The 19635-nt window shown below is 45.6% G+C and overlaps 1 protein-coding gene across 2 annotated transcripts in view; it reads right to left on the bottom strand.

Moving 5' to 3' along the window:
* The window catches only part of rimkla (ribosomal modification protein rimK-like family member A), a 50329-nt gene that overhangs the window by 15096 nt on the left and 15598 nt on the right, over positions 1 to 19635 (bottom strand). Inside the window, exons 2-5 of one of the 2 annotated variants that reach the window (XM_034173203.1) lie at positions 15482 to 15712; positions 5739 to 5825; positions 2710 to 2913; positions 1608 to 2109 (exon numbers count right to left, since the gene is read on the bottom strand). In XM_034173203.1, coding sequence (XP_034029094.1) covers positions 1608 to 2109; positions 2710 to 2913; positions 5739 to 5825; positions 15482 to 15712 — 1024 coding nt within the window. Of the gene's footprint in view, positions 1 to 1467; positions 2110 to 2709; positions 2914 to 5738; positions 5826 to 15481; positions 15713 to 19635 lie in introns of those variants that run through there. The other variant, XM_034173204.1, reaches the window with a different exon arrangement.

The raw sequence follows: 19635 nt of genomic DNA, 5'->3' as shown, positions 1-19635 counted from the left end.
GAAAATATCTCAGAGACCTACGTGTTTGTATTGGTGCCCATTTTGAATTTATCTCCGTATTTTATTTTCAAACAACTAATCTTACTAATCTTGGCTGCTGGGATAGGCTCCAGACGCCCGCGACCCTTAATTGGACTAAGCGGTAGAAGATGAATGAATGAATAATCTTCTTATGCTGTAACAGACTGGTGTCCTGTCCAGGGTGTACCCTGCCTCACGCCCTATGACTGCTGGGATAGGCCCCAGCCCCCGCGATCCGATCTTGGGTAAGCGGTTGAAGATATGTGTGTGTGTAAAATCTTCTTATAAGTCAAAGAAACTCATTAAAATCCGCAATCGGTCAACACGAACAAGTTTGCTGGGACCAGCGGCGATCTGATACCTGGAGTGCAACCGTTCATAATTCACCATTCACAAACACTGTACATTAATTTAGTGTTGATTTAAGAGTAAATTTATTTCCAGTTTGAAATTAGAAACCTGAATGTGATCTCAGTAGGAAACCATTTTGGCCAACTTATCCCCTCTGGCCACTGTGTGGCAGTGTAGAGCTAAAATGATCAGATCAACTGACAATCAGTAAAATCATCAGCTATTTGAGGAGAGGTGATGTCTATGGTTGTCTATGTCTATTTCTGTGGTTAAAGCGTTGGGCTTAAGACCAGGGGATCCTCGGTTCAAATCCCAGCCTGTCTGGAAAATCACTAAGGGCCCTTGGGCAACGTCTTTAATCCCCTAGTTGCTTCCGGTGTGTAGTGAGCGCTTTGTATGACAGCACCCTGACATCGGGGTGAATGTGAGGCATTATTGTAAAGCGCCTTGAGTGTTTGATGCAGATGGAAAAGCGCTATATAAATGCAGTCCACTTACCATTTATTTTGAAAATTCATGAAAAAAAAATGTAAATTCCTCGATTGATATCTGTATCATTACAGTTACGAAGGTTTTAAACAGCCAGACACGAGCGACTTCTGTCTTTAAACGGGTTTAAACTAAATAATTTGTACTGGTTTTCACAGCACCAGGAAAACAGATTAAACTCATTTCAAGACTGCAAAATTAGAGCTAATGAATTTTGGGATAGGATGCTAATCTGTCTCATCAGACAGATTAACTTTATTGTACAATAATTTAAACTGGATGCTTAATCTAACCAAATCTGACAGGTTATAAAAAAAAAAAATTCTTTGGAATTTGGACCTTTGGTTGAATGAAACAAGCAATTAGAAAATGTCTCACTAATGGTATTTTTGTCGCTCGTCTAACATTTGACATGCTGAAGAGTTCATTGGATGATCACGAGTTATTCTCTAGTGTAAGAAGACAGTTTTGGACAGTTTTGCTGATTTGCAATGCGAGAGTGGAGGCGGAGTCAGGGGAGCAGCCTCAGATCTTCATGAACGGCGGTATGAGGAGAAGGCCTGTGTTTCTGTGGTCTTCTGGGTTTTTTTGTTTATTTGCTTTTAAAACCTTACATCCTAAAGTTGAATCATTTTTGGACTGATAACGCGTTTTGTTAAAGGAATGTCTGTTGCCAGGTGTGTGTGTGTGTGTGTGTGTGTGTGTGTGTGTGTGTGTGTGTGACAGAGACGCTGCTTCAGTCTCACTCAGTCAATAGGTTGATCTCACTGGTGAGGAGGGCATTGAAGTTGTACGCTGGATCAGGAAGGTCGGGCAAGGCCGGGGCCTGTCGGGGTGAGGACTGGGGGGGTTCAGCCAGCTCGGGGTCGCTCTCGCTGGACGTGGAGCCCACGCTCATATTGCAGACAACCTCGGGCAGTGAGCCGCCCCCTCCAGGAACAGGACAAACCTCGGGCTCACTGCTGGTCTCACTGGTGCTGGACACCACGGACAGCAGGGACATCTTGCGGGTGAGGCGGTTCGGCAGCATGGACAGGGCGTAGTCTGCAACGATGCCGGCGACGTCCATGCCGCAGGCCTGGTCGAAGGCGATGAAACCCACGTTGGCATTTGCCTCACAGACAACGAAGGAGCCGTCGTTGAGCTGCAGGAGGTCGATGCCGCAAACGTCCATGCCGAGAATGTTCGACACCTCTGTGGCCAGCTGCTTTCCCTGCTCGCTGAGCGGACACATCATACCGACACCGCCTGGAGAGCCAACAAACACAAAGAGAGGCAGCCAGCATGTCAAGAACCACCACAAACTACGATCAACCACGTTAGCACGAACCAGGAGCTGTCACACACGGTGCATCTGTTACTACACTAATCTAGTCTCAGGGTCAAACTAAACGATCCGCTTACAACGGAAATGGGACTTGAAGCAGAGTGTTGAAGGACATCTCAAGCTAGTAAAAAAATTAACCAACCAACTAACCAAACAAAAAAACGACTAAGTAAAATATAGAAATTAGATTACTGTTGACTCCTAGTGTGACCTTAAGGTAATCATAACATGCTGTTTACATGTTGACAGTTCAACAGATCTGTCTGCCACCTGCTAATCCTGTAATTCTCTGGTTTTCTGGTGCTTGTTGGTAAAAACTGTGATCTCTGTGGAATAATCCACAGACAACCAACAACTGCAGGTACCACATCCTCCACTATGTATTTGCTAGAAATATCTAAATTAAACCTTCAGTCTACAATCTGGTGGTCATTTAAGGCACAACAGGAGTAGAAAGACAAAGAGGGTTCATGGGTTTAAGAACCCGTCGTGTCATCTTTGACGCTCTGAAGTCTGCCTACCCAGCGAGCAGTTGCTCTGCATGCGTCCATCAGTTGAGCAGCGTAACATGGAGCCGATGACGCGACCACCAACGAGCACCACACGCACATCACGGCCGTGAGACTCCTTCACGTACTCCTGAAACAGGTAGGGAGTTTCGTGCCGGATCAAGTGGCACAGATCTGTCAGGTGGTGTTTGTCCCGTGCCAGGAAGACAGCTTTACCTGGGAAAAGAAATTAAAAAACACAACCAAATAGCTGTAACCAAATGTGACGTGAAATAACTTTTTTTTTGACATCCACCTCTTTTACACATGCAGAGCAACCCCAAACGAGGACCCCCAGAAGTCTGTAAGTGAGGATGCAACGTCTGAATCTCTTGGACGAGACATTAAATAGACTTTAAAGTGCCAGGTTCAGAGTGCAGGCCAGTGTGTGAACAGCACAGGTCATCGTTCAGAGGATTCACAGTGAGTGTGTGGGAGTGTTGGTGTCGGTTTCACCATCTGTTGCGAAACTGTAAGAATACAAACATCTAATGCTGAATAAGAAAGAGCCAATTACATGAAGACGTGTGAAAATGAAAAGATGAGATTCGAAATAGTCAAGACAAGTGGTGCAATGGATCACAGCTAACCAGTGATCTGTACGACACGCCCCCCCCCGTTCCATTCACGTTTGAATAAGTTGAGGACAAAGTGTCTGTCGTCTCTTCTCTGCAGCCATGAGCCCACTGAACTGAGTGTCACACTCAAAGTGTGTGCACAGCCGAGTTGCCTGAAAGTCCACAGCTAAGGAAAAACAACAAGTATTCCCGACTGTTTCTGAATGTCAGCTTGCCATCAGTGGGGAAGATGAATGTATTTACACAGAAAGAGTAATAAATAAAATTATTATTGTTACCTTCTCATCAGACAAACATATTGATCTCTTGTGGGGGAAAAAAGAAGCTGAAGTTATAAACTCACATCAGGTTTGCGCCTTTTCTCTTTTTTGTACTTTTCTTCAACAAAGTATTTTATTTTAAAATATTACGTAAAACATTGGACGCCTTGTTTTTATCTGAGACAAAAGTTCCTTATTTTCATTACTCAAGTTATTTTTAAAACTAAATTTTAAGTAGCATTTGTGTGTGTGTGTTTTCTGTTGCTGATCCAAAAAATGATCCGAGCTGAAACATGGCATGACTGAACATGTGTGGAATTGCAGAAGCGCTTCTCACACAGGCTAGAAAACGCCTGATTGAACTGCTTGTCAAACCTGCTGACAAATTGAATGTGTCCATAAGTAACAAGATGACTAGGCCGCTTCTTCACAACTCAACGCACATCAAGAAAACCTCTGCAGGGTGGCTTGGCGCTCCCTTAGAGATAGGGTGAGGAGCTCGGTCACTCGGGAGGAGCTCGGAGTCGAGCCGCTGCTCCTCCACGTCGAAAGGAGTCAGTTGAGGTGGCTCGGGCATCTTTTCCGGATGCCTCCTGGACGCCTCGCTGGAGAGGTGTTCCGGGCACGTCCCACTGGGAGGAGGCCCCGGGGAAGACCCAGGACATGCTGGAGGGACTACATCTCTCGGCTGGCTTGGGAACGCCTTGGGGTTCCCCCGGAGGAGCTGGGGGAGGTGTGTGTAGTTTGGGAGGTCTGGGCAGCTTTGCTTGAGCTGCTGCCCCCGCGACCCGATTCCAGATAAAGCGGAAGAAAATGGATGGATGGATGGATGGATGGATGGATGAAAAAAAAATGCTTCAAATCTAAAAAGCAGCTGTTACAGAATTTTTTTTTAAGAGAGTAAGTCAAATTTTGTGTATTCTGGTGAATTTTAATGGGTATGAAGCCCTCTGAAACATAAAAGTCACTTCAAACTGTGAAATAAAAACACAGTATTTATTCTGGGGGGTCTGGAGGTGCTCTTTAAAAGAGCAAGTCAAATTTTGCATGCGCACTGAGAAACTTGAAACTGAAAATGTTCTCACTTGTAAAACAAACTTAACATACCGCAAATTAAACTTCATCAAAGCCATTTGAAGATATCAATCGTGATTCAGCTTTTTTGTCGATTAAAGTCACTAACCAGGACTTTGGTGCGATCAATAAACGAGGCTCGTCCGCTGTGTCCCACCAGACTTTTTATTTGTTCCTCGTTAACGTGGCTTTTCCGAGGGGCAGCCAACCCTCAGACCAGGACTGGATCATTAATATCTGCCACTTCACCACTTCATCAACTGAAGTTACAGATAATGTCCTCCCTTATGTGAAACATGACTAGTTCCTTCAAATGCGCGCAGTGTTACCGGTGTCACGTGGGCTCACCGACAAGCTGAAGTTACGGCCCCTCGTGTAAAAAGGAAAGAAAAAAAAAATTACATCTTTTATGTGTGGTTTTTGTGGAACTTCACTGATTAAGCACTTTTCTTCCAAGTTACTCATTCTCTGCTGCTGCCACCGTCTGTTAGCAGCTGGGTGTCGGTCCTCCGGGCCGCAGGTCAGACAGATAAAGACGTTTTGTCGCAACTTATGAACTGGGATAGTGATGCAGAGGAAGAGATTTCAGAGACGGAGGATCCATCAGAGCCAGAGGACAATGCTACTGATGATCCAGATTGTCAATTTTCCCACGATGAGGAGGATTCAGAGGATGAGTCTGCCGGTGTCCCTTCGTAAGCAGCGGCACGTGAGGGCGCTGAATTGGGGCTGTAACTGTGCCCTGGTGCAACCACAGCAACAAGAACAGCATTCTTGTTGCTGTGGTTTAATGTTATGTTCTCACTTTTGCTCACAGCTGTAAAAAAAAAAAAAAAAAAACCCAAACAGGTGCCACAAATAGAACAGCAGACGGACTCGAGGTCACAGATATTTGGACGCTGACTACAGCTGTAATTTGAGTTCAGTACAAACAAATGTTAATAAACAGAGAGCAGCAGAGTTTGGTCAATCTGTCTGAAACACAACATCGTTAAAAAAAAAAAAAAAAAAAAAAAAAAAAAAAAAAAAAGCTCCTCTCAGAAGGGGCTGAGACATGTTTGGGATCTGGAGTCTGGAGTTGGTGTCGTACCTCTGTGGCCGCGTGCATTCTTCACCACCACGGGGTATCCTAGCGGCTCTGCCTCGTCAATCATCTTACGGAAGTTGTCATGGCCTCCTGGGAAATGATCCAACACACAAAACACACAAATATCACTTTAAAAGCAGCAATCACACGTTGCTGTCCACAAATACAATTGGGGTGGAGGTGTAGTTCATCACTATGGTAACAGAGGGGTTGGGGTCAGGACCGTTGTCCCGTGGCTGTACTTATTTTCCCGCCTGATCCGTGACAGTGGAAATGAAGAGCAGCTGAAGGAGGCATTCATTCGAACCAGCTGACCGTGTCCGACACTGATTCACAGCAGCAGCTCGCAGCAACAGATGTGCCTCAGCTTTTTCTGACGTGGCTCGCTTGGGATCTTAATTATTCTTCTGCTTTGCTCGACTTTTGCGGTTCGCCGCAGTGGATCCGCTGTGGGTCTGTACCTTGACTTGGCACAAGATTTATGGCGGATGCTTCAGATCTACAAGGAGAAAGAACCGAGTGTGCATGTTTTTGATGGCGGGAGGAAAACCACACACACACACACACACACACACACACACACACACACACACACACACACACACACACACACACACACACACACACACACACAGAAAGGAACTGATGGGGTTGAACACGGGACCTTCTTGCTACCTGGCAGGGGACCTCATGCTGCCTCCAATATGCAGGTTGAGAGACTATTGAAAAAGGCTACAAAATATTAACCACATAAACTCTGTCTTGCGCCCCCCCAATCTGGTCTAAACTGGATTTTCAGTCAGGGGAACAGATGTGAGCTACGCTGTCACATGGGCTTTTTTTATTTTTGCAGACACACACACACACACACACACACACACAGACTCATGTTTTTTTAGTAAAAGGGGAAAAGATCGCGACAGAGACAACACCAAACCTTCAACTGAGCTCGACAGCGCCACAGGCTGCAGAGGTTGGGGGAGTTTTATTGTGAAAAACCACCGGGGGCCACATGGTGGGGGTGGTGTTACATAAGCAGCTCTCCTGCTGCTCTGCATGCATCGCCTGGCCTACTGTGCAGACACAAATGGAATGTAGGACAAACACCCCCTTCTTTCTCTCCGTCTGTAGCTTGCACAGGATTTTTTTTGGGGACTATGTGGTGTTAGCTGTCAGCATTTGTCTTGTCTTAAATGGTAAATGGACTGCATTTATATAACGCTTTTCCATCTGCATCAGATGCTCAAAGCACTTTACAATTATGCCTCACATTCACCCCGATGTCAGGGTGCTGCCATACAAGGCGCTCACTACACACCGGGAGCAATAGGGGATTAAGGACCTTGCCCAAGGGCCCTTAGTGATTTTCCAGTCAGGCTGGGATTTGAACCAAGGATCTTCTGGTCTCGACCATCACCACAATAAAACCAGCAATCTGCTCTGTCTTAGGAAGCCTGTATCTGCGCATGTGCTGCTCTATCAGCAGAGCGCCAGTGAAGGTGTTGGAATTGTAAGTGGCGCTGGTTTAGTGGACAGATACCGGGATTTAATCTGGGACGAAAATGGGATTTTCTGAGGAGGGCGGAGTTGATAATCTCATTATTCTGGGCTGCAGTACATGTGGAATAAAGACTGTGATGTGAATCAAACATCAAAGTCACACGAGGCTTGTGCCAACGCCAAGGTGAAAACAGAATTGTGACAGTTCACAAAATGTTCTGTGGATTCTCATGAAAAATTCAGAGCAGACCAGTAGTGCACAAACATACGTGCATATTTGTACATACTTCATACGTAATGCATATTTGTACGTAATTGGCAGATCAAGAAAGCAAAAAATAAAAACTAGTGGTGTTTTACTTATTATAACCCTCGATTTGCAGTTCATCTGGAAAGTATTCACAGCGCTGCACTTTTTCCACATTTTATGGGAAAATAGGTTAAATTAATTTTTTTCCCTTAAAATTCTGCTCACAACACCAACATAAGGACAACATGATTTCTTTTTACATTTTTGTACATGTATTAAAACAAAACAAAACAAAAAACTAATCACATTTACATATGTACGAGGTCTGCGAGAAAAGAAACCGGCAATTTTATTTTTTTTAAAAACTATATGGATTTGAATCACGTGTGATTACATCAGCCAAGCTTGAACCTTCGTGCGCATGCATGAGACGGATTGGCGTGTTGGCTCGCAGCCGGTGCGGCGTGCACGCCACAGGAAAAACACCTCCGTGTTGATAACCATTTGTAAAATCCAGATGGCTTTTGGTGGCTTTCAGTTGAGTGAGTATCTGAGAAATTGTTTAACAGCAGGGCATGTTCCAACTTGTCCTTAAGGCTTCCAATGGAGGTGTTTTTCCTGTGGCGGGTGTGCCGCGCCAGCTGCAAGCTGATGCGCCAATCCGTCCGCACGTCTTTCATTAAAAAAAATCTCCTTTAACAGTGGAATGTCCGGATAAACTGCTGATTCTGACCTCTTCTGAAAGTTCTCTGTTCTCTCACGACATCCTGGGTCAACAGAGGCTTAAATTTGGAGGTTTTCAGCTTGAAAGGATGACGACGTCGCCTCGGAGCGCTGCGCGACATCCCGCTCCGTGGGAAGTCCTTAAAGCGATAGAAACAATCCAAAATCTCTCATCAGCCCTTAAAATTTTCACCGAAAACCAGCTGAATTTCTCGAATGGTGTCCACTTGGCTGTGCCTCACAGTTTTTGAAAAAATTTTGATCAAGCACAGCGCCAGTCTCTCAGTAACTTCTCAGACAAAGGAATTCCGACGAGTGGGCTGGATCACTCCTTCCACAAAGCCTGCTCACAGGCGAATGACGTCACCGACAGGCGTGAAAAAACTCTCGCATGCCCACGAGGGTTCAAGCTTGGCTGATGTAATCACACGTGATTCAAATCCATATGGTTTTTTTAAAAAATAATGTCGGATACTTTTCTCACAGACCTCGTATTCACATCCTTTGCTCAGAACTTTGTTGATGCACCGTTGGCAGCAATTACAGCCTCAAGTCTTATTGAATATGATGCCACAAGCTCAATGCACTTATCTTTGGGCAGTTTTTCCCATTCCTCTTTACCCCAGGTGGACTCCAATTAAGCTGAAGAAACATCTCAAGGATGATCGGTGGAGACAGGAGGCACCTGAGCTCAATTTTGAGCTTCATGGCAAAAGCTGTAAATACTTAATGTACATGTGATTTCTTAGATTTTTATTAATAAATTTGCAAAAATCTTAAAAAAAAAAATCCCATTATAATTATGGGGTATTGTGTGTAGACTTTTGAGAGGGAGGGGGATGTTATCCATTTTTGAATAAGGCTGTAACATAACAAAATGTGGAAAAAGTGAAGCACTGTGTTTCCTTTCCGGATGCAAACTAAATCTGACCAAAGTGCTAACATGCTTTGAATTCATGTCAGAAAAAGCCAAATGAATTTTACCAGCACGTTATTCATTTATAAAACAGAAACCAACCATTTATTAATGTTATTGTGTGAGGCACAAAGAACTGATGCGTAAACAGCTTCTTTTCACCTTTTCCCCCCTCTTATTGCACATTTTATTTTACTTGCACATTTCATTTGCACATTTTTTCCTGTGAATTATTCATTATTTAGTGTATATTTATTCATGCTGTACAGTGAGAGTGCAGCTCACACTTAAGTCAAATTCCTTGTATTCTTGTGGATGCTTGGTGAATAAAGGCTATTCTGATTGTGAACAGATGAAAATGTCAACGTGGAGCTACATGTCTGCACATTTACCTCACTAAATGTAAATACATTTTTGAAAACAACTATATATTTTTAAAAACTGTTACAGTTATTAGCCCTACCTTAGCCTAGCTGTAATCCTTATTGCAGTTCTGACTATCCAGAAAGTGCAAAAAGTCAAGTGTTGAGTAGTATAAAGGCTACTCCCTATGACTATTCAAGAGCATATGAAGGTTATTCCTTGTCTTGATTCAAGAGCATGGTCTTTCACTTTGAGACCATAATTTACTAATTTCACTCATCCTCTAAGTCCCAGCATTTCCTCCTCTTTCAGATCTTCTTTTAGTTTAACAGTGGTTGGCATCCAGCTTAATGGTGTCAAAGAACCAGCGAAACAAGTAATATAAGTATGACTTGCTGTTGGCATAAACATGGCATTTAAATTATTATACTTTCTATTGGCTGGTCCCCTTTTGCTCAAGGGCTGCCTTCACATATCTAGTAAGGAGACACATGCTGATTACACCAGATATCCTTCTTGGAGCAACTTTATTTGTACACAGAGAATTGTGCACAGGTGGCCTTGAACATTTGTTTTCTTTTACTAACAAATTTCTAAAATTACATCAAAATATCATTTGCATTATTTTGTCTTGCTTTTTGTTGTTTGGTTCCATGTCTTGTATGCAACAGCAGGTAGAATCAGTATCCCCTTTGTCTCACACTATTAGATTGTGATACTGTCATGAAATGTAGTAGATTTTCTTGATGGGATTGTCTTAACCACCTAAACGCCCCAAGGTAGGCCCCGCAAAACACTCCCATTCCTCAGCCAATACTTTGTGTAATTCATGAAACTGCCACAAAAATGTATGAGGGGTGATTGAGAAGTTTTGAGCCTGACCCAGAAATAGTTGGACGTGGTTCTCCATCTTTTGCAATCTGAGAAACCACCGTTTCTCAGAATAGCACCCAGTGAGTCAAAAGGTTACATGTTCTCGAGAAATGTCAAAGCCAAAACAAGAGTGTTTATAAGTATGTGCCCCCATTAAGATCATTCATTCATTCATTTCATTCATCTTCTACCGCTTAGTCCAATTAAGGGTCACGGGGGGCTGGAGCGTATCCCAGCAGTCATAGAGCGCGAGGCGGGGTACACACTGGTAGGGCTGCAACAAATGATTATTTGAGTAATCGATTAATCTGATGGGGTTTCGACACGATTAATCGGATTAGTGGGGAATTTTTTAAAAATGTGCCAGGGAAACAATTTTTCTCTCCTTCCATCTCTTATTTAACAGTAAGTCCCTTCGGCTGCTCCCTTGTTTGCATTTGGGGTCACCACAGCAAATCCAAGGTGGACCTGCATGTTGAACTGGCACAGGTTTTACGCCGGATGCCCTTCCTGACGCAACTACACATTACATGGAGAAAGGTGGTGGGGGTGGGATTTGAACCCGGAACCTTCTGCACTGAAACCAAGCACATTAACTACTTGGCCACCACCCCCTTCATCACTTTATTTAACAACAGAACATTATTTGAAAACTTAAAATACTTGAAAATCAACAAATTGCAAAATGTCCCTTGGCTGTTGAAATATAAAATAATAAAGAATAAAACAGTTTATAATAAAGAACAAAAATAATTATTTCAAATGACATTGCTTTATCAAAGTGCTGAGTTGCCATAAAACAACATTGAAACATATCAATGTTATAAAATATATGGTGAAAAAAAGAGTTTTTATTGCTGCAAATGAGCAATTAGCATAACCAGTTAACCATAAAACCTAAATCAAAAACTGTAGCCTGACTCATTATATGTGAAACAGTCTCTGTATAACTTGTAAACGATGTGCTCATTTCACAATGACACACGTGACTCATCCCACTTATACGTATTTCTCCTTCTCCTCCTCTCTCTCTCTCTTTCTCCCTCTCTCCTTCTCCTTCTCCTCCTCCTCTCTCTTCTCCTCTCTCCTTCTCCTTCTCCTCTCTCTCTCTCCCTCTCTCCCTCTCTCCTCCTCCTCTCTCTCTCCCTCTCTCCCTCTCCTCTCTCTCTCTCTCTCCTTCTCCTCTCTCTCTCTCTCCCTCTCTCCTTCTCCTCCTCCTCTCTCTCTCTCTCTCTCCTCCTCCTCTCTCTCTCTCTCTCTCCTTCTCCTCCTCCTCTCTCTCTCTCCTTCTCCTCCTCCTCTCTCTCTCTCCCTCTCTCCTTCTCCTCCTCCTCTGTCTCTCCTTCTCCTCCTCCTCTCTCTCTCTCTCTCCTTCTCCTCCTCCTCTGTCTCTCCTTCTCCTCCTCCTCTCTCTCCTCTCTCTCCTTCTCCTCCTCCTCTCTCTCTCCTTCTCCTCCTCCTCTCTCTCTCTCTCTCTCCTTCTCCTCCTCCTCTGTCTCTCCTTCTCCTCCTCCTCTCTCTCTCTCTCTCCTTCTCCTCCTCCTCTCTCTCTCCTTCTCCTCCTCCTCTCTCTCTCTCTCTCCTTCTCCTCCTCCTCTCTCTCTCTCTCCCTCTCCTCTCTCTCTCTCTCTCCTTCTCTCCTTCTCCTCCTCCTCTTTCTCCCTCCCTCTCTCCTTCTCCTCCTCCTCCTCTTTCTCCCTCCCTCTCTCCTTCTCCTCCTCCTCCTCTCTCTCTCTCCTTCTCCTCCTCTCTCTCTCCTCCTCCTCTCTCTCTCTCCTCTCTCTCCTCCTCCTCTCTCCCTCTCTCTCCCTCCTCTCCCTCCTCTCTCGCTCCCTCTCTCTGCCCTCTCTCCTCCTCCTCTCTCTCCCTCCTCTCGCTCTCTTCTACTCCTCTCTCTCTCCTTACCCTCCTATCTCCTCTCTCCTCCTGACTCACCTCCCTAGCTATCTCTCTCCTCCTCCTCCTCTTTCTCCTCTCTCTCTCTCCGCTCATCCTCCATCCTCCTTTCGCCCTCTCTCTCCCTCTCTCTCCCTCCTCCTCCTCTTACATGTCTACTTTCGCCCTCTCTCGCTCTCTCTCCCTCCTCTCTCTTTCGTCCCCTCTCTCGCTCGCTCCTCCTCCCTCCAGCTTTCCCCCTCTCTCTCCTCTCCTCCTCCTCTTCTCCATCTCTTCTTCTCCTCCTCCTCCTATTCTCCCTCTCATCTACTCCTCACTTCTCCTCCCTCCTCTCCCCTCCCTCTCTCTCCTTCCTCCATCCTACTCCTTTCGCTTCTCTCCCTCCCTCTCTCCCTTCTCTCTACCCACATCCACCTCTCTCCTTCTCTTTCTCCCTCTCTCCTTCTCTCCTCTCTTCTCTCTCCCTCCCTCCTCTCCCTCTCCCTCCCTCTCTCCTTCTCTCTCCCTCCCTCTCTCCCTCCCTCGCCCTCCCTCTCTCCTTCTCTTTCTCCCCCCCTCTCTCCTTCTCTTTCTCCCCCTTCTCTTTCTCCCTCTCTCCTTCTCTCCCTCCCTCTCTCCCTCCCTCTCTCCTCTCTCTCCCTCCCTCTCTCCTCTCTTTCTCCCCCCCCTCTCCCTCCCTCTCCCTCTCTCCTTCCCTTTCTCCCTCTCTCCTTCTCTTTCTCCCTCTCTCCTTCTCTCTCCCCCTCCCTCTCTCCTTCTCTTTCTCCCCATCCCTCTCTCCTCTCTTTCTCCCTCTCTCCTTCTCTTCTCCCTCCTCTCTCTCTTTCCTTCTCCCTCTCCTTCTCTTTCTCCCCCTTCTCTTTCTCCCCTCCTCTCCTCCTTCTCTCCCTCCCTCTCTCCTTCTCTCTCCCTCCCTCTCTCCTTCTCTCTCCCTCCCTCTCTCCTCCCTCTCCCTCCCTCTCTCCTTCTCTTTCTCCCCCTTCTCTTTCTCCCTCCCTCTCTCCTTCTCTTTCTCCCCCTTCTCTTTCTCCCTCTCTCCTTCTCTCCCTCCCTCTCTCCTTCTCTCTCCCTCCCTCTCTCCTTCTCTCTCCCTCCCTCTCTCCCTCCCTCTCTCCTTCTCTTTCTCCCCCCCTCTCTCCCTCCCTCTCTCCTTCTCTTTCTCCCCCCCTCTCTCCCTCCCTCTCTCCTTCTCTTTCTCCCCCTTCTCTTCTCTCCCTCCCTCTCTCCTTCTCTTTCTCCCCCCCTCTCTCCCTCCCTCTCTCCTTCTCTTTCTCCCCCCCTCTCTCCCTCCCTCTCTCCTTCTCTTTCTCCCTCTCTCCTTCTCTTTCTCCCCCTTCTCTTTCTCCCTCTCTCCTTCTCTTTCTCCCTCTCTCCTTCTCTCTCCCTCCCTCTCTCCTTCTCTTTCTCCCTCTCTCCTTCTCTTTCTCCCTCTCTCCTTCTCTCTCCCTCCCTCTCTCCTTCTCTTTCTCCCTCTCTCCTTCTCTTTCTCCCTCTCTCCTTCTCTTTCTCCCTCTCTCCTTCTCTTTCTCCCCCTTCTCTTTCTCCCTCTCTCCTTCTCTTTCTCCCCCTTCTCTTTCTCCCTCTCTCCTTCTCTTTCTCCCCCTTCTCTTTCTCCCTCTCTCCTTCTCTTTCTCCCTCTCTCTCTCTCCCTCACACACACACACACATCATATTTGAGCAAATTTTGGAAACAAGAAGACTTTCAACAGTAAAATAAAGCCTACAAATGAATTTCTGGAGCTATACATCCAGAAGGAGCTCGTTTTATGTGAACACTTTGACAGAGTTTTTTTACGCTGCAGCGTCTGCGGGGGAGGGGGGGCGGCCACTTTTGCACAAACAGCCTGGCTGAATTTTTAAAAACTACCTGAGCACGGCAGAGTGTGACGGCGCTGTCAGAACACTGATGGCGCAGCGTCGTTGTTCCACTGTCTGGGGAGAACTCGGTGTTATCATGTTTTCTGATTGTCCACTGCGTAAAGTGTGGCAGGAAAAACCGAAGACGGAAGGAAAAAAAAATAAAAATGCCACTTGTCCGGTCGGACAATGATTTAGAGTTATTACTTGTCCGATCACATTTTACACTTGTCCCGGACAATCGGACAAGCGTTAATGTCGATGGTAGGACTTTGACAACATTAATAAAAAACTGTTGGTGCTGTTAATGTTCTTTCTTTTTCTCTCCCTCTCTGCCCCTCACCTTGCTGCTCTGGGAGACGTGCAGACAGCCTGAGCCTCCCGTGCCATGCGAGGTCTGACTTGCAAATGTTGCAGTTAACAAACGTCTTTGCATTGTTTAACGTAAAGTGCTCCCACACTTTTGAAGTCTTAACTTTCTTTCGTCTACTTGCATCTGCCATATTCTAACTGTGTAGTTCTACGAAACAGCGTCTGATCTGCTCTGTGCACTGGTCACTACTGGCATCAGAAGCGGCCAGCAGCTTCTGGCGCCATAATCGCTCGACACAACGCATCGATGACGCAATGTGTTGCCAACGCCTGTTGTAATCGATTTTTATCGATTTTATCGATTCGTTGTTGCAGCCCTACACCCTGGACAGGACGCCAGTCTGTCGCAGGGCCACAAATAGACAAACAAACACAGACACACCCACACACACACCCACAGACAATTTAAAGATTCCAATCCAACTAACCTGCATGTCTTTGGATGTGGGAGGAAACCGGAGCACCTGGAGGAAACCCATGCAAACACGGGGAGAACATGCAAACTCCACACAGAAAGGCCACGGAAACTGAACCCACAACCTTCTCACTGTGAGGCAACCGTGCTAACCACTAAGCCACCGTGCTGCCCCCCCCATTAGGATAATGTACCTAAATAATCACGTTTACAGCCACTTTGGATACATGAACATAAACTGAGGCGAGTTGTTTTTTATCCCCCAAATAGGTTAGTCCACTCAGGAAATTACCGTCTGCATTGTGTAGCTGGTACAAACACCCTCCAGCCACATATAAGAGAGACAATGTAGAGTGCACACATGCACTACGCTTCATCCAACTTGAAGCTATCATCAACACACTGAAAAGACGCCGACACACTGGGCGTCAGGGATTCACAGCATCCCGAGGAAAAAAACACGTGCCTCATTATCACAGATAAGTACCTTTCTTAAAACACAACTCTCCTCTCGCTTCCTTCTGTGCCAATACGTGTAATAAAAGCATTCAAAATGACAAAGAACTCAGTGGTCAGTTTACCGTAGGAGAAGGTGTCAGGAAGAGGAACCCCGTGGCCGGCCAGCTCCTGAAAGGTCCAGAACTTGTTGACGCAGTTGAGTATGGCTTGAGGCCGGTTGATCAGCCGACACCCCATCTTCTCCAGGTGGCGCAGCACAGTGATGTCACTGTCTGATTGCACCCAGGGTGTGGGCACCCTCACCACCACCACCTGTGGATAAGACGTCACTACCTCCTGCTCTACCCGCAGACCTGCCGGCGGAGGATGGACGGGTGAGAAAACAGAAGGTAGAAAAAAAAGCATTAGACAAAAACTCTCTTTCACAGTGGGTGAGTTTACCCAAATAATCGCATCAATTTGTCTACTCTTCCCTGTTCGCCACATTATCATGCGAAGCGCCACCATTTATAGCTCCAGTCCGTAATAAAAATTATATACCCACAGCAGCTGGAAAATCGTGAAACTGGCTGGTACATTTTGAAATCCACCAACCACTGGTGGAAATGTTTAGTGTTCTCGTGGATACTGTCTTTGTAAACACGGCTCCAGTCACCACTGGGCAGCACTGACACAGAACTGGCTGGGTTACAGAGTCAGACAGAGACTCGGCTGAAGCTGGCACCAAGGCTTCGCATCAAGGAGGCTCGGGAACCAATGGGCAAAAACACGGACACAAGTTTAGCAACTCAAAATGGCTTTATTTAAACCAAAAATCTAGACTGACTGATGAACAAAAGCAGATGAATTCAGGTGCAAATTCTGATAAAAAAAAAAAAAAATGCAGCTCTGTAGTGCGACTGATGAGCCACCAGAGGGCGATAGTTAATCAGCAGTTGACTTGGGAACTCAAGGGGATTAGAGGCAGTCAAAAAGTATGCAGTTCTGCAGAGGAAAAACAGGAAACCGGTTCCAAAAATCAAATGGACTCTTCCAAAATGGGAGAAAGGAGTTAAGGTGGATAACTAGGATTCACCTGTTTCACACTCGGAATAACCCAAACAATCACCAAGATACGATTACCAAGGTACGAGAGGCCAGGTCACGACGACGGAAGGCAGCAGAGGTCGAACAACGAAATATCAGAATCTAAGAAAAATGAGCTTGTGGGAAAACTCAAATAGGACACTCAACGAGAGCGGCAGGTAAGCACTGAAAAAGGTGACATTCTGGCACGCAGTAAAAAAAAACTTGAATAGAACACTACGAGAACGGTGGGGAAGCGATGCGCATGTCAAAAAACTTAAATGCAACGCCACAAACTGCAGCGCTCCACAAACAGTGGCCACACTCAGAACATGGCGATGTTCCAGTGTAGTATGGCATATGGGCCCCTTCAAAATGGACCACATTCTGCAGCAAATGCACATAAAGTTTAATCTTCTTGACTAGAAAGTCAACCAAACCATTTATTATTAATAAAAGTAATATTAACAAACCCTGAACCATCCCTTAATTATGCTGCTATAGACTTAGACTGCTGGGGGGTTCCCATGATGCACTGAGTGTTTCTTTCTCTTTTTGCTCTGTATGCACCACTCTGCATTTAATCATTAGTGATTGATCTCTGCTCCCCTCCACAGCATGTCTTTTTCCTGGTTCTCTCCCTCAGCCCCAACCAGTCCCAGCAGAAGACTGCCCCTCCCTGAACCTGGTTCTGCTGGAGGTTTCTTCCTGTTAAAAGGGAGTTTTTCCTTCCCAGTCGCCAAGTGCTTGCTCACAGGGGGTCGTTTTGACCGTTGGGGTTTTTACGTAATTATTGTATGGCCTTGCCTTACAATATAAGGCGCCTTGGGGCAACTGTTTGTTGTGATTTGGCGCTATATAAATAAAATTGATTGAAATTGATATATAGACTATAGGATATGCCCCCCTACAGCAACAATCTGGACCTTATCAACGTTTGGACAGAGATACGTCTGGCAGTGCTACTCCCCTCTAGCAGATGTGCCATCACTATGTTCTCCTTCTGGCAAACCCATGCTTTTGAAGAACATGCATGAGCAGCATTCTGAACCTGTTGATACTGTTTAATAGTTCATCTTCAATAAAACATTGATGATATCTGAACGGATCGAACTGAACGTGACTCGTCCACGTGTGGGACGAAAAGCAACGTTGTCATACAGAAACAATAGCGGCAAGAACATTTGATCAACTACTTTAACTATTTATGCATGTTCCAGCTGTCTCTGGATCACAGCATCAACGTCGCCGTTCACTTAGTTTTTCTTTTGTTAGTTTCGGTTTCGTTTCGATCTTTTATGTGCTGTGTACTTGCAGGCTTTTCGATAATGGGAGACGTGCCCGCTCATTCGTCCACTTTTTCTTGACGATTTGTGGTTTCGTGACTTTTTTCCTTTGTTCAGCAAATGCTGTGTGCCGTGTGACTGGGCCACAAGATGACAGGAGAACAAGGGAGTCGTAAGAGAACAAACTGAATGTTGCACAAACTGAATGTTGCAAGTGTGCACAATGCAAAAGTATCCCAAGGGACACCTGTTCGCTGTGCCACGCACGCATGGACTACCCCCCCCCACAACACACACACACATATATACACACATTAGAACAATAACTGACAGCCAGCCAGAATATCACAAGAGATGAAATATACAGCCATGAATAATACCAAGAGGTTTGAGGGGAATAGAGAGGCGGAACGAAGGGCATTAAAAGAGACACCTGTTCACTGCCCTCCCTGCACCAGGAGGAGGTGCTTGCAGAAGAACCCGAAGGGACACCACCTGGCTGTTCTGTGTGCAGAAGCTGTAAAAAAAAAAAATGCAGGGGTGAAATAAAAGCAAATACAGAGAGAAGCTCTGAGAGAATGAAGAGAAAAACACCGCAACCCTCCAGGCTCATGACACTTTGCAGCTCTGATGTATGTACATGTTCCTCGTTGGTCCAAGAAAGCTGCAGTTACTGAGCCACCATCGGTTATTATCACACACCCTGGACAGGCCACCAGTCTATCACAGGGCTGACGCGCATCAACACATTCACGCTCTCATTCACAACTACGGCCAGTTTAGAGTAGCCATTTTCAAAGCGTGGTCCGCTGACCACCGGTTGTCTGTGAGTGCCCCCTCGTGGTGGGTGAGTATATCTGTCAAACTGTTTAAGCACAACTCCAAAAGTTAACAGATAATACTATATTTAATACTATATTTGTGACTGATTCAACAAAGCTATTTGTAAAAAACGGTCAATACTCGGTTATAACCTGTAATGCACTGTTAAGTGGTGCAGTGGTAAGCCGACCTCTTGTATATATTTGGAGAGTTAGGTAGTCCTCCAATTTTTTTAATTATCTCTGCCAATTACCACCGGAGTTTGTCTGCATTTTCTGTTTGATAACTCAAAACGTTTTGAACGCATTTGAACCAAATTTGGTGGAAGGAAGGGAAATATGTCCAGGATCAATCGTTTAAAATTTGGTGATGATCCAGATTAAACTCTGGATATATACACTCAACAAAAATATAAACGCAACACTTTTGGTTTTGCTCCCATTTTGTGAGATGAACTCAAAGATCTAAAACTTTTTCCACATACACAATATCACCATTTCCCTCAAATATTGTTCACAAACCAGTCTAAATCTGTGATAGTGAGCACTTCTCCTTTGCTGAGATAATCCATCCCACCTCACAGGTGTGCCATACCAAGATTCTGATTAGACACCATGATTAGTGCACAGGTGTGCCTTAGACTGTCCACAATAAAAGGCCACTCTGAAAGGTGCAGTTTTGTTTTATTTGGGGGGGGGATACCAGTCAGTATCTGGTGTGACCACCATTTGCCTCATGCAGTGCAACACATCTCCTTCGCAGTTGATCAGGTTGTCAATTGTGGCCTGTGGAATGTTGGTCCACTCCTCTTCAATGGCTGTGCGAAGTTGCTGGATATTGGCAGGAACTGGTACACGCTGTCGTATACGCTGGTCCAGAGCATCCCAAACATGCTCAATGGGTGACATGTCCGGTGAGTATGCCGGCCATGCAAGAACTGGGACATTTTCAGCTTCCAAGAATTGAGTACAGATCCTTGCAACATGGGGCCGTGCATTATCCTGCTGCAACATAAGGTGATGTTCTTGGATGGCACAACAATGGGCCTCAGGATCTCGTCACGGTATCTCTGTGCATTCAAAATGCCATCAATAAAATGCACC

The sequence above is a fragment of the Thalassophryne amazonica genome, chromosome 6 (genome assembly GCF_902500255.1).
Source record: "Thalassophryne amazonica chromosome 6, fThaAma1.1, whole genome shotgun sequence".
NCBI classification, from domain to species: domain Eukaryota; kingdom Metazoa; phylum Chordata; class Actinopteri; order Batrachoidiformes; family Batrachoididae; genus Thalassophryne; species Thalassophryne amazonica.
This window is presented reverse-complemented; position numbering and strand designations above follow the sequence as displayed.